The sequence below is a fragment of the Sinohyriopsis cumingii genome, chromosome 8 (assembly GCF_028554795.1).
Source record: "Sinohyriopsis cumingii isolate HCF-2022 chromosome 8, ASM2855479v2, whole genome shotgun sequence".
NCBI classification, from domain to species: domain Eukaryota; kingdom Metazoa; phylum Mollusca; class Bivalvia; order Unionida; family Unionidae; genus Sinohyriopsis; species Sinohyriopsis cumingii.
The window spans coordinates 68291287-68304980 of NC_142968.1; the positions used below are offsets into that span (position 1 = coordinate 68291287).

The 13694-nt window shown below is 32.3% G+C and overlaps 1 protein-coding gene across 2 annotated transcripts in view; it reads left to right on the forward strand.

The window, feature by feature from the left end:
- The window catches only part of LOC149793756 (dynein axonemal assembly factor 8-like), an 82921-nt gene that overhangs the window by 35490 nt on the left and 33737 nt on the right, over positions 1 to 13694 (forward strand). For both annotated transcript variants that reach the window (XM_089967740.1, XM_089967741.1), the window contains exons 14-15: positions 9028 to 9261; positions 12553 to 12659. In XM_089967740.1, the coding sequence (XP_089823866.1) occupies positions 9028 to 9261; positions 12553 to 12659 (341 nt within the window). The remainder of the gene's footprint in view (positions 1 to 9027; positions 9262 to 12552; positions 12660 to 13694) is intronic.

The following is a 13694-nucleotide window of genomic DNA, read 5'->3' on the forward strand; positions in this document are numbered from 1 at the left end:
TAAAATAACTCCTCAAAATCTGCTAAGCCGACTCTTACCAATTTGACAGAAAGTAACCTGGCTTATAGAGCTTTCAATTTCACAAATAATTATGATTTGACATCAAAAATAGCTACTACTGTTACTAAAAATAGAACAACCTGAAGGCAGTTTCTCAAAAACTGCTTGTTGGAATATAAAGGGCTTCCACACTTACAGAAATCCACCATAAAATATGACCACCAACCCCAAAAATAGAAAAACCTTTAAACGACTTTTTCTTAGTTTTATACAAATGATTCCCATCTGTTCTGTGATATGGCCACATGACCACTGGTGCTAATAATGGAAAAACCTTTGTAACAATTAAATAGCTTACCAGAATTGAAATGAGGACAACATTAGGCAATCCAGATGAAGCTCAAAACTGGTCTCTCTGTTTCCCTTAATTATGTATTTAATTATTATCCTTAAAAGCTTATAATAAAAGAAAGTGTCAATTAAAAAGCCAATTTTTTACTCACCATTTGTGTTACGGTATATACTCACATATAAGCCCGTTCACATATAAGCTGACCCCCCAAACTGAACAGGTATAAACACTAAAAAGTGCATGACCTGCGTATAAGCCGACCTACAACTCTGAGACATCTCAAGATGCACAAGGTAAGTTCTAAATGCGTTTATTTATGCAAAGTTATATTTTTTTAAAAAATAACATGTATACTTATCTTGAGGTTAGCATGCATGATTATAAAAAGAAATGGTATAAACTTGTTTGAAAAGTAATTTATTTAACTTTCTGTTTTCTTATTGTTTCTGCCTAATTTAGATTTGTTTATAATTTGATCGAACGATGACAAGAATTTAGCATTCGTGAGTTGCTGTAACACTACCTCTCACTTTTGACTCAATTATTGTTTGTTTATGCATTAATGCATTGGAAATTATATATATCAGTGCACTAGTAATTACGTCTTTACTTTGCATTGAAATTGTTAATACCTAACTCATTAAAATGTAATCCCAGTATCACAACACAACAAACCAAAACAATACGGTTCGATACTAATACCGTAAAAGCTGAGTTGTAGTTTGCTTTGATGTAAGTGACCATACACCATACCTGTCAGCTTTCACAATGAAGGAAAAAAACTCCAGATTTTTGGGGTCGCTCCACACCTACCTCCTGATTACATAACACAAAAACATTTTTTGCTGAGAACTCCTGATTATTACATTATGTCTTCGATTTTTTTTCTTCTAAACAAGAAAAGTCCCACATGTTCTGTTGTATCACCAGTGAATTATTGTTGTGATGAAATAATTACTTTTCTATAAAGAATTTGCTTCTTCACTAAATAGAATGTTAAGTTTAAACATTATTCACGTATATTAATGATTTTATTCTAACTCTACAATGATACAAAAATTAAAAAGATAAACCAGAACAAAAAAGTAAACCACAACAATAAAATCATCCACAATTAATTTCAATCCCAAGAATGATCACTACGAATGCTGTAACTTCATATCCTATAGCACCATTCCCACAGAAGAAACTTAAACAAGTGAACACCTGGCATTTTTATACCGTATATATCAATGACAATTACCAATGTAGCAAATATGTCTTCAAAAACTAATTCAGAATGCATGTTTTATAATAATCATTACTAAATGCTTTACGAGTTTACAATAAGGGAATATGGTTGGATATATAAAGAGGGGAAAATAGTTGCCACGTGTATGGTACCATAAGGCTGGCTATTTTGGTATGCCTTTGCCCCCGTTTTACAAAACAACAGTAATCGTGCTAATATTAAGGAAAAAAAGGCAACTACACATCAGTGTACTTGTATAGTTACCAGTCAAAATTCCCTGTTATCATAAGCCAGTTTCAGGGTTTTAATGATTAACTGGCCTGAATTTCTGTCACAGAACTTAAGAAATTCACCGACTATCAACATAGGAGATGCCGAAACATCAAGCTTTCCATTGTGTGGAAAGTTATGATGTTTGTTCAGCTAAAACACAAAACTAAAATTGATTGATGATGATCTTAGTTGAACTTTATGAGAATTTTAGCCTTTATTATTACCACTCTTCGCAAACATGTAAATTATGATGGTTACATGCCTTGTACAATAAAACATGCATACCTTTTTACAAATATTACCTCAATTTGTAGGATTGCTTATATCATTGAAAATGATTAACTCGTGAGCACGTGATTCAATGTAAATGAAACGGCTATTATGGACTAGCTAAAATGTTAGCTGGAAGAATGCAATTTGGTGGAAACAATGAATAAAGCGAAATCTGCATTTAATATGTTTAGGAATAAGTAAGGATTTAAGTGATGCTATGCATGCTTTGCACTGTGTAAGTACTGTTCATTATAGTTCAGCATTGTCTCCCTGGTAAACCGGCCCATGAATTATGAAGACTGTATTTACCTTTAATGAACTTCGTGCTGGAGAAATCAGAAAATATGTACATGCAAAATAATAACAAAATCAATCATAGTACTGTGTAACAGTTTAATAATTGTCAGGTCACCGAAAGTTAATGTTTTTTTACATGCCCATGTCTTAGGACACAGACAAAATTATTGCTTCATGTCCGAAGACTTACAGCCATTACAGTAGTCAACAAAAAACCTAAAAATTGTCAAATTTAGACATTGGCCCACAGATAAGCCGACCCCTCCCCTTCCAGGTCTTTATTTTTTCCTAATTTATTCGGCTTATATGTGAGTATATCCGGTACCTTTTTGGTGAAATATAGATATGATGGCTAGAAATGACCTATCAAGCTTCTTGCCGGAAAAGATAATCTTAAACTGTGCATTTGTGCAGATAAATGCATGATAGTTGGCGATAATATCTATGAAACTTGATTTTGAATATGGAGTATTGATTAGGCCATTTCATACAAGACACGATTCCAGTGATTAATGGGTTATTAACTGCTTAGTTAAAATTTTTTATTAAAACATGAATTTGAATGTGTTGAGATCAGTGTAATAGACATTATTGAAGAGGTAAGCGATTGAAGTGATGTGGACGCCAAATTTGATGAAAATATAGACATTTTTTATGCAGGAAATTGATGATAATGAAGACTAGAATGGTTGTCAAGCTTTCTGGACATTTCAGAACTTCACTGCTCACAAAGTTTCCCTGTATATCAGTGATTCAACATCAATACAAAGCTTTACCTGTCATTTGTTTGATTTGGTATCTGATCAAGGTATTGGGCAACATTTACTTACAGAAACAAAATTTTACACAGAACAGGAGCATACAACCTGCACATCAAAATGGATCTCAGTTAATGTTCAGATTATGAAGGCATTTATAGGTTTAATTTTTGCATTGTTTTTTTATGTCTCTCATCCGTGAATAACTACCAAGGACAAAAAGAAGGATTTTGAAGACTAATATCAGTATCTTTATATTTCATGATCATTTCAGTCAGATATGGAACTACTTAACCTTTTCACATTTTTGAATTATAAATCATGTGAAGGAACAAACATTTTTTGAACAGTAAAATTTAAAAAAATAAATAAATATTTGCATAATATTATGAAATTTTACTGCATTCCTGGAAATGGACCAAAATAAACCCCAAAAAACTCTCCTTTTTTTGTATTAAATTTGTTATGGAATGAAAATACTGATTCAGAAACAAAATGAACAACTTACCAGTAGTTGACTTTCAAGTAAAGATCTGTTCTACTGGTTGTCCAATTGTCATGCAAGTAAATTTAATAAAATTGTATTAACCTTTAATATTCTTGGAGAAATTTTATTATTTTTCACCATCTTTACATGGGATAAAATTATCCATATTTATACACTTACAGATAGGAATTAAAAATGAATATACATGTACATGTATTAGGTAGAAAAATTGCACAGAAAGTAAGTTTTAAAAAAAGTTTAAGGTATGTTTTTTAGTTTTCTTAACTTTATTTTTATTAAACTTTTTAAATATGAAAGTTTTCAATGAAAAATTGTGTGTCTTTGTAGACAATTTTAGGCCTTTTAAAATGGTACGTAACTTTAATAAACTATGTGAAACATTTGTCCTGTAAAGCGACATTGACTAATGTCACTGCATTCTGATAGACCGCTGACTGGACACATTTTTAGTTTTACACATCTGCTTGTCTGAGTGGGCTTCAGAATGAAATTGGTCAATGATGTGTACATTTTCATTAAGTCCAGTTGATTACTTCTGAGACCTTTTTATTTTCCTTTAAAAAAAGTTTGCTTAATATGTTTTGTGTCTAGCATTGACTAGCTGTTAAATCATGCCAGAATATGTGATATTATTATATGCATTTTTTTCTCTGTTAACTTTACATTGTTAGAATCATACAGTATTTTTTGATACTACATGGCTTCACTCTGCATGACAGGTGTGTCTAAAAATAGAAACATGTAATAGGAACTACTTTGTAAACAAACCATGTACACTCATGAAGTAGATGGTTTAGCTTTTGGTTGATTAGATTTATTTGTGAATGAACAAAACAGACTGTTTCATCCATTTGAAAGTAGAGATAAAGTTAACAATGTGGACAATTTGAGTCACAAATGAAACTTTCAGATAAACAAATGAATGTGATATTTGCAATGTCAGCAACAAATGAGAGAGACACAGTAATTGAAAATACCGTTCTGATCATTTAAAAATTTATTTAGTAGAAATATTTGTAACTTTTTGCAAATTGATTGATTCAGACTTTGACCAGTACCTGTATAGGGTCTATAAAAATGCTTAGAAAAGCATATTGAGGCCAAGGGCTATCACATATCTATCAGAGACGTAATATTTTACAAATCAGTCAAAGCACTAAATTCATGAAAAAAAATGCAACTGAAGATTTTGGTAGGAAACTAAGTGCCTCAGAACCAATATGCCAAGACAACTAAAAAGTATTATTTCTGCTGGCTAAATGGACTGTCACACAACAGCTGTTTTGCAATTTTCCCTGTTCAACTATTTTGATACAATGTTAGGCTAGCAATACAAGTTATATAGGTCATAGCTGGGTCCCTCCAACAGCAAGTGTGCAAGCTGGGTCCCTCCAACAGCAAGCATGCAAGTGACAGGCATAAACATATGACTTCTTCAGCTGGTAATAAGAATGGTAATTAATATAATTACATTAATGCATCTTGAATTTCCTCAAGATGTACTTTCTTAGTTCAGCAAATCCAGATTACATGACCCATGTCATTTGTTCCAAAACTTGGTACACACTGCAAAATTGTACTGTAATTTGGTGACGTTTCCAACTGAAATCACATTCTTCTTACTGTGCACTCAAAAAAGAAATGAATGTGATATTCCATAGCATCATTTTGATAATTTCAATTGAAAGAATTAATATGTTTTGCACATTATGATTTCGAACAATCAATGACAGAACAGAAACAGTAGTGCATTTGATTCAATGCCAGTGTATTCTTTTTATTTATTAAGCCTTCAGGGGTCAAGCTAAATCATGAATTTTAAGAAGTGACTTATCCTTTTGAACAGAAGATGAAAAGGTCAGAGATAAACAGGAGTTAAGTGGGAGTAAAGCAAGACATGCAATATGTATATGTATGTGTGTCTGTGTGTATGTCTGTGTCTGTGTGTTGCTTTCATTCTCTAATTTGAATTATTCCCTCTATTTCCCAGTATGCATATTTGCATTTAACATTGGTTTTAAGCAAAAATTTATTTTCAAGTAGAATTCTATCTTTGTTTTAAACGCATTTTGTGCATGTTTCAAAGCTATCATATTCATATGCAATGTATTTTGGCAATATGACTTAAAAAGAGAACAGTAGAAGCCATTATTTGTAATGAATTTTAACTGAATAACTAGATTACATTATTGTAATTGTAAGTTAGTACAAATGCCTAATCACCTACCCTAAATCAAGATTTTTTCTTTTTACTTTTGAAAAGTTCATTATGAAATTAATATTATGTTGTTAACAAATATTGTTGACTGGGCTTAACATTGATTTCAGTCCTTTCATGGTTTTTGGTGTGATATACATTATTATTATTACATATTCTGATCATGTTTGGTAGAGTTGATGATTGCACATTCATAGAAGAGTAGATTTAGTCTTCAGAACCAATTAAACAATTAAAATAATACATGCAACTTAGAATGATCAATGTAATGAATAAAATACACAGAAATTTTATTTCTTATCATCATTTATTTTGAGCAGACCACTTTAGCAGAAAATGGCTAAATTGGCAGCTAGTTATTTTTGTGGGTCACCTTCCTCTGTGTACTTATTTTGCATTTTGTTAAACCCATCTTAATATTCCATGGGTTATACTGTGTACCAAAGAATGCCCCAAAATGCAATGAGAACCAAATAAAAAACAAGGAAAGAATACAGCCTTTTATACAAATAGCAATCAGCATTTCAATCTCGGTTTTGTTTAAAGAAAAGAAATTGGCATTGTTGTACTACTGTGATGTAGGTTTTCTAACCCATTATGGTGAGGAACATTGTACATGGTGAGCTAAGTAAACAGTTTATCTTCAGTATCTTAGTCATTATTGATGAGTGTGAATGAGAACATATGTGAAATTTTGTGTGTTAGATGGTTACACAAGTGTCATCGGTCAAATAATCAACATGTTCTTGATTGTGCTGGTCATTTTTAAGACTGAAGATGCAAAAATCTGGCAAAATTGAAAGTTTTGGATGAACATATGCCTATTTAGGAACAAAATTAAATGTTCGTTTCACAGTGTGTTTGTTTATATCATGTGTATATATGTTGTATTGGGCATATATTAATTATGGTATAACCATAACAAATACATGTACTCTTACACTTTAATTTATTGCATTTGATGGAAAACATTCTTGCAATGAAAGCCTTACCATTTTCTACAAATGATGTTGATCTGCTATCAAATATAGCCACAATTATTCAAAACAAAATCCATTCTAAAACACCACTGAACAGAATTTAAACCAGATTTGACAGAAAATATCTCGACACTTAGGGCTTTTAAAGTTTATATAAATGATGTGGTTCACTATTAAATATGGCTGTTGTTACTACTAAAAATAGAACAACATAAACAACTTTATTTAAAAACAATTGGTATTGAGGCCTTTTAATATTGGGCAAATGATTTTTTTGTACCATCAAATAAGATACCAAAAATAGAGAAACCATGAAACAATTGTTTTCAAAATATGTGATTAACAGCATTGGAAGAAATTTATGCAGAAAGTAACCAACTAAGATTTCTTTTGCAGTTTGGCTGTTAGGCAAATTTCAGACATATTTTTGCCTCTCATTTGTGAATTATACAGCAAATTCCAGTAGTTGACATTTGTAAGTTTTTTTTTTCTTTTTGAGGCAGGCAAAACTGGAGAACATGGAAAAATGCATTCCTTGGATGGAAGCAAACTCTTGCAAACATTGTGCAGTCAAAAGCAAAAGCAGAAAACCATGCTGTTGAGCAAGGAATGTTTTTACAATGTCTTTCTAATGAAAAGGACATAAAATTATCAAAGCATGTGAATTGATTAATTTAAACATACAAAATTTCTGTAAAACTCCATCATTGAATTGTCATTCAAACACCTTGTTTTACTTTATGACTCAGATGGATATGTATTATTTCTCTTCAGAATAATACTGTCAGGCATTTTTTTTGCACATCTAAATACCCCATACCCTCTGAAATACTTGAACAACAGGGTCCATAAAGAGACAAGGGCATGAGATACCAAGGGAGACAACAAGTTTGGTTTGCATTGTGGGAAGGGGGTGGAGTTTGGGTTGGGTTGGGTGCTTGTAACTTGTAATGATATATAAAAATCATAATTTTCCCACAAAAATGTTCATATAATGAATTATTATATTTATGTATGTTAGATCTGATGAAGTCAATACATTCAGTGACAGACTGTTTCTATAAATCAAGTTGACATGCAGTACTCAACAAAAACATGTATCCGCAAGGAAGGAGTTGCTTCACTTTATCAATAGAAAAGATGTTATTATTTATTGTAAGGAAACACCAATGACTAAACCTTTATAGCTAGAATTATGCTAATAAACTGGCAGAGGTAAATGCATCACCTTATTTGCAGCAAGTTATTTCCTCAAGTTATTACTTCATCAATAACACAGTATGACTAACTACAACCAGTGTTGTAGAGATAAGGTACTGGTTGTCAGTATGAATAAAAACAATTTTCTCACAGCAGTTTCACAGTCCTGGCAAATTACATCCTGCTCAAGAACCAAATTAGACCAGCAGGAAAGACAGAAGAAGAAAAATGTGTTCATTTTGTTAGAACTTTCAAGTTTGTTTTTGAATGTACATGTATCACTGCACGTTTTGAAAACCAATCCATAATTATAGGAAGAGCAATAGCTTAGTTGTTTACCATGTGTGATTTTAACAAGAAATTAGACTGACTTTACTCACAGACGTTGTTGTGATGTTGACACCTTTACTATTTGGTTATTAGTTTAACCGGCAATTTGTTAATTTGTATTATCATGCTCAGACAAATTCTCAACAGTTCTAAACAAAAATCCCGCTTGACTGCTGAGTAGGACTGACTTTTAAAAGAAACGCCTGGAGGCATTGCTGTTGGCAAACTGTTTTCACTCTTTAAAAAGTAAAAGCTGGTATATCACATACATAATGATTAGAAGGAAACAGAATTAAAATGAATTTCAAAGATAAATTTCACTTGATAATACTTCTCTGATTGATATTTATTTCATGCAGTATTGCCACCAGGAGGAATTTCCATTTTCATTGATATATCATTCTATGAATGTTTTTTAAATGTTAAATAAATAGGGTTTCTGTTTTGCCTTTTCTATATGAAAAATGAGAATCTCACCTGCCTCCATACTGTAAGTAGTTTCTTTCTTCATAAGTTATCAGGGTGTACATCTTAATCAACAGAGTAGTGTATAAGGGAACTTGAATTGAAATTCACAATAATATTCATTCCTAACAACTTCTTGCAGGTATTACTGGAGGTAGCCTTGACTCCTTCTGCCCAGGGACTGGTGTGACCTCAGATTCTCTTGGCACATTTGAAGAGGCCCTCACAGAACACCATGATCACTTAAAGCAGGGTAAACAACAGGAGGCCGATTTCCCATCCACCATCTTACAGCTGCAGAAAGAGAATGCCAGCCATAATGCTGCAAGTCTGATAGAGGCTTGTATGGTACAGCTCACTTTACAAGGGATTATGAGTTAGTATACTTCCACTGATAGTAAGAATTGCCCACAGTAACTTGTAGTATGCAATGAAAGTAAAAATTATTTTGGCCTTCTCTGCATACAGTACTAGTTCTGATTAGATGTTGAAATAAGGTAACAGTAGCACTAAGGATTCCCACACTTATGAGAAATTGGGAAAATGATATTTTTTTCCTGACCATGAAAAGTCGTTGAATTTGGCAAATATTGATGAAAGTCTTGAATAACCTATGAATTTTCTGCAAACACTTAAAGCCAGAAACAGTTATGTAATTTGGTCATTACTGAACTGATCATCAGTTAAATGTATCAAGTTCTGACCAGACTATTCGGAGATTGCAGTATGCATCATTTAGGTACTTGCCATAAAGATATTAGCTGAGTCAATCCAAACGTTTGATGGATTAGATTCATCAAATAGACTGGTTTTTCTTCCTCAAGGCAATCTGATATTGGCATCTTTCTTTTTCACACAGAAGCTTGAAAACCAGTCTACCATCACTAGAAGCCAACATGTTTGCAGCAAAGTGTAGCCATGTACCAAATGTCCTGGCAAACTTAAATGCTGTTATGTCAAGTACATGAAATTGATATGAAAATTATTTGTTTCTCAGACAGTGCTCGTTTTACATATTATGTCATTCATCTGATGAAGGATGAGATGAAACTATAGCATTGTTGAAATTTGACCTGGTACTTTTGATTTGCATTGCTAGTTGCACGAGTACACAAATCTTGCAACCCATATGCTCATGACATCACAGATCCATTAGTATCCATGTGATATCAATAATAACCCATTTCATATGTTGTAGAAAAAAATAAAAATATTAAATGAAAGTCATATACTGTTTGTAACAAAAAAGAAAAAAAATGAAAGGGCACAGAATTCTGTATATTTTTATTCGGAGAACAACTACACCTGTTTTATTGTATCACATGACTTACACATTGACATATATGTGCTTTGTGCTTGATGAATCTGACTGTCAAGATTGCTACCACAGTGAGAGGTTTCTGGTTGTTCTGGGGATAAATATTTTGAGAACTATGTGTTCTTTCTGGTTTTTACAAAAGGTGTCTGGCTTTAATTTAATATATTTGCATGTTTTACCACAACATTTAAGTGTTTGTTGTTATTATCATGTGACTATTGGACTTCTGATGTCATAGGTTTGTGTAGTCATGTGACTAGTAATACAATTTTCCAGGCCAGACTTCGTCTATGCTGTCACTTTGACTTGTCTGTCAGCAGATTAAAAACATAACAATTATGAGACTTGCCATTTCTGAGAAAATAACTAACTATCCTATAGATGTCATGCAGGTATGACTTGAGGTAATGTCGTTTAAGTTTGCTAGGTCTGCCATATCCTGGTACCGCACAGTGGCAGCAAATTCCAATTTTTTGATAGGCAATCCCTCTGACCCCACATCCTAATCTAAATGTCCAAATGAGAAAAATGTGGTGGGAAGCTGATTAGAAAATGGACTGCCATTCGTTTTAAGTCAAATTTTGTAGTCCAAAATGTAAAATCTCTGACCTGAACTTTGGTGCCTAACTATTACACTGTGACATATAGCTAGAAGCATTGGTTTCAAATCATAAAGGAGATATGGGTGATTGTCATGTCTTGTGATGAATATTGCCAAACTATACAAGCTCCTGTGAGTATGAACACAGGATTTGGGACTGGTTTATCGCAATACAAGCAGGCATATGTTGATTTTACAGAAAATTCAGTCCTTGTTTAAGGTCTTTTTGTCAGAATTTAAATCAACCCTTATGTAAATGATTATTTAAATCATAGATTTTTACCAAATCATCTTTAGGAGTTTGTTTATGTTGTTTGAAAAATTTTATTTTTTGTTTTATTGGCACATATTAATTCAGGGTTTAAACTTTTTTCTTTACAAGAAAAGATTCCAATACTTTCTATTTATTTTATTTTTTTTCATTCTGTGGCAGGAAAGGTTTATTTTGCATAACATGCAAATATATTGTTATCTTGATTTACAAGTGATTATTCTGATTTGTTTAGAATTAAATGTTTGAATGGAAACAAAACAAATTTATGTTCATTATGTTGTTTCATTGTACCAAAATAATGAAGGTCAGCAAAGTAATGTTCGAATTCTTATTCTCTATATTGAAATGACTTTACATGATAATTTACAGGAACATGCAATAATCGGACTTGTTTCGTTTGAGACACTTTGTAGTTTGGTGCATGATCATCTTTTCTTAGATATTTTGGCAGTCTCAAAATAGAAACATCTTTAATTTTAAAAAATTCATGTTTAATAAGCTAAATGTTCTTTAATTCCATTCAGTAATGGTAATTTGTGAACCTTGAAAATGTTAATTTTGTCAAGGAAAAAACTTTTAATTGACCTGGACATTTTGTTTAAAAAAGTGTGGGAACCATGAGTAGCAAGAATACAATAATCCTTTGGATAAACAGAAATCTTCAGATTTGATTATCTGCATTTCTCTGGTACTCTTAGCCATTATAAAGAGGACAAGAGGAACTTAGGCTATAATTAGGATAATCAAAATGATTTCAAGATCTGATAGTCATCTATTCAGGCACCTGTTTAGTGTATGGGTTGATTTTTTTTCTCTTTGGCTTAGAAAACATACATGGTATATTAACATTTTTATTCACAGCAGAAAATTATTACAGCAAGCCTCCGACTTTCATGATATTTGCATTCCTTTGAGTGGTCTTGTAACTCAAAATCATGAAATTCCGATTGTTTGGTTTCTCTACCTTTAATTTTCATTAAAAAATACAATAGTCAGTTAAATTTTTTATAAATTATTTTAGCCATTTACAGACCCTAATTTCTTGGCTTTAGATAAATAATTCCATTTTTTTAGTCTTCATAATAAAACTTAATTCTTTTAAAAAATTCACAAAATTGCATCGACAGAAAATTCACATAAGTTAAAGTTGGCAGATACCTGTATAGTATCCAGATAACTTGATAATCAGGATCTTTAGATTAATGATGGTAACACTCAAGTCATTGAAGGTGTTCAACTCAACTAATTTGAAAGTTAATGCACATTAGTTAAGATACTGTTTCATACAAGGAATGTAATTTAAAAAATTTAGTTATGGAAATATAGTGTAGCCTAAGTACAATATAAATTGACAGAGGTAGCACAAGCAGTATTAAAACTGAGACTGATGGATGATAGAGTATTATTAGTAGGAGTGTTTACATAAACCGGTGACCATCTCATGATGATCAGATGACTCTTTTTCTATTTACAGATGCTGTGCAGGCCAAAGTTGACTACCACTTGGAGTCCAGACACCTGTTACATGCTGCCAGTTACTCTGATAGTTTGTTGAATGCCCTTGGAGGAGATTTCAGCAAGGTAAAGCCCTTTAGATTCCTCTCCAACTATGTTCACAATTGGAGAAATGTAACATGAGGGGAAAAGTTTTGTGCCAAGGATGAAACATGCTATGTCCCAGGCATAAATTCTATTTCTGGATAGTTTGTGTCATATACAGGGCATGCAAAGTCCCATGCACACATCCTTTTTCCTGAGAGTTAGTGTCATAGACAAAGCTTGCGAAATCCTAGGCACAGGTCCTATTTCCTGAGAGTCAGTTTTTTATTTGTACTCATAACATGCATTATATTTTTATAAAGCTCTGCAGGAAGCACAAGTTTGTGTAAAAATTGTTTATTACATTATCTGCATTACCATACAGTGAATGACATCATCAGCAAACAGATAGGTAAACCAAGCCTATAATATAACTTGTGATAATTATGCATGGTTGGCAAGGAAATCAGTGAATGACATCATCAGCAAACAGATAGGTAAACCAAGCCTATAATATAACTTGTGATAATTATGCATGGTTGGCAAGGAAATCAGTGATTTATTTGAATTATTGACCAATGTGATCCAGGTTACCACTGGAACCAATTTCGAGGCATGCTCTCTGCATGTAAATCTTTGTTTTATAGATAAAATTGATGATAGATAGCAAGATCCAAATTTTCAAGTGAACATAAAATTCTTGATTTGACATTCAAAGGTTTGCTCAAATACGAGTTGAATTTTCATTATTACTTTCAATTTAAGTATAGCCTCAGTATTTTACTGATAGAACAATAGATAATAGTTTTATTGTTTTTGTTTTTCAAGACATTTGTCTTTATTTTTTAAAAGAGATTCTACTTCTATTCTGAATCAACATGTCCATCAAGTTTTTTAGAAATACCTTGGTAACTTGCGCCCTTGTTTCTGCTACATATGATTTGGGTCCCCATTGTGTGCAGGTTATCAAGGGAGTGGTCCAACCCACAACCAACCAAACCACACTAACAAATTAATCAATCCATTAACTGAGCAACCCATGCAGTCATTTTTGCTCCTACTGCCCTGTCAATTAAA